The 1,086-nt window shown below is 62.2% G+C and overlaps 1 protein-coding gene across 1 annotated transcript in view; it reads right to left on the bottom strand.

The window, feature by feature from the left end:
* Positions 1 to 21: 21 nt before the first annotated feature.
* CERS1 (ceramide synthase 1) overlaps positions 22 to 1,086 on the bottom strand; it is a gene marked incomplete at its 5' end in the record, with an annotated part of 3,116 nt that continues 2,051 nt past the window's right edge. Inside the window, 2 exons of the mRNA XM_010131684.1 lie at positions 22 to 64; positions 473 to 621. Coding sequence (XP_010129986.1) covers positions 22 to 64; positions 473 to 621 — 192 coding nt within the window. The remainder of the gene's footprint in view (positions 65 to 472; positions 622 to 1,086) is intronic.

Below are 1,086 nucleotides of genomic sequence, written 5' to 3'. Positions count from 1 at the left end.
GTGCGGGCAGCCGCGCCGCCCTTACAACCGCTTGTCTTTCACAAGTCCGTTCTTCAGGTGCATCCTGCGAAAGAGCAGAGCGGGCAGTGAGCCTTGGTCCCTCCTCCACCGCCTCCTCCTCCCTTACTTTCACCGACCACTGCTGAGGCCAGTGGTTCCGGGCAGGCTCACAGAGCCCCCAGAGCCCGAGCCGCTCGGTGGGACCCAGCGTCTCGCCAGGCTTTGTGCTCACCACGTGAAGGAGCCGGTCCTGCACAGTGAGCAGGGCGAGGATTCACGGGGCAGGAAGGTGGACGGACACACCACCATGCCCAGACACGAAGGTACAAAGACCCTGCTGATACCAGCAGTGTTTCCTGCTGTGTCAAGGCATCCTGCTCCTCCGCCTTCCAGCCCAGGGGCGACCCTCTGAGAGCAGCTCCAGGGCCCTGGCGGGGGCCGCTGTACGTGCGTGTGTGTTCCCCCCACATACCCTTCTTTCAGAGCATTGGGCAGCTGGAGTCCAGCCTCTTTCTTCTTGGCCGTTGTGGTCTTCTTGCTGTCCTCCACGTCGTACTCACGCACATCATTCACCTCCTGCATCTGCCCCATCAGCACCTTGGCCACAAACAGGACGATGTACTGTGGGGGGAGAGACACTGTCAGCCACAAACTCTGCACCTCAGAGCTGTTCCACCCAGCCTACTCACTCCCGTTTGCTAAGTGGGACCTTTCTCCGCTGTCCCCAACCGCCAGCAGGGCAAGGCGGGTCCCTCCAGGGTGGCCAAAGCCCTGGGATGTGGCTGCAGCACCGGGAGGCTGCGCTGCCCTTAACTATTTCAGCCCTGCAGAACGATGAGCTCGGACCTGCCCTGCTCTGCCCAGGGTTGAGCTTCCTGACATGAGCCCTCCAAGTCCACCCTTTTCACCTCCTTCCCAGAGCTTCGGGAGACGCCAGAGCAATTACACCCACACTGAGTTCCAGGCTGCCCCAACTGCTGCCATCGCTCCCTCCCCACGGATCCCCGGAGTGCGAGACGGTCTGAATTCCAGCGCAGAGGAGCACCCCAGGCACCGACATTGGCTCCCCTCCTCCCCTCCAAGCCA

The sequence above is a fragment of the Buceros rhinoceros genome, unplaced genomic scaffold (genome assembly GCF_000710305.1).
Source record: "Buceros rhinoceros silvestris isolate BGI_N320 unplaced genomic scaffold, ASM71030v1 scaffold30202, whole genome shotgun sequence".
Classification (NCBI taxonomy): domain Eukaryota; kingdom Metazoa; phylum Chordata; class Aves; order Bucerotiformes; family Bucerotidae; genus Buceros; species Buceros rhinoceros.
Note: the sequence above shows the minus strand (reverse complement) of the source record. Positions and strands in the feature narration are given on the sequence as shown.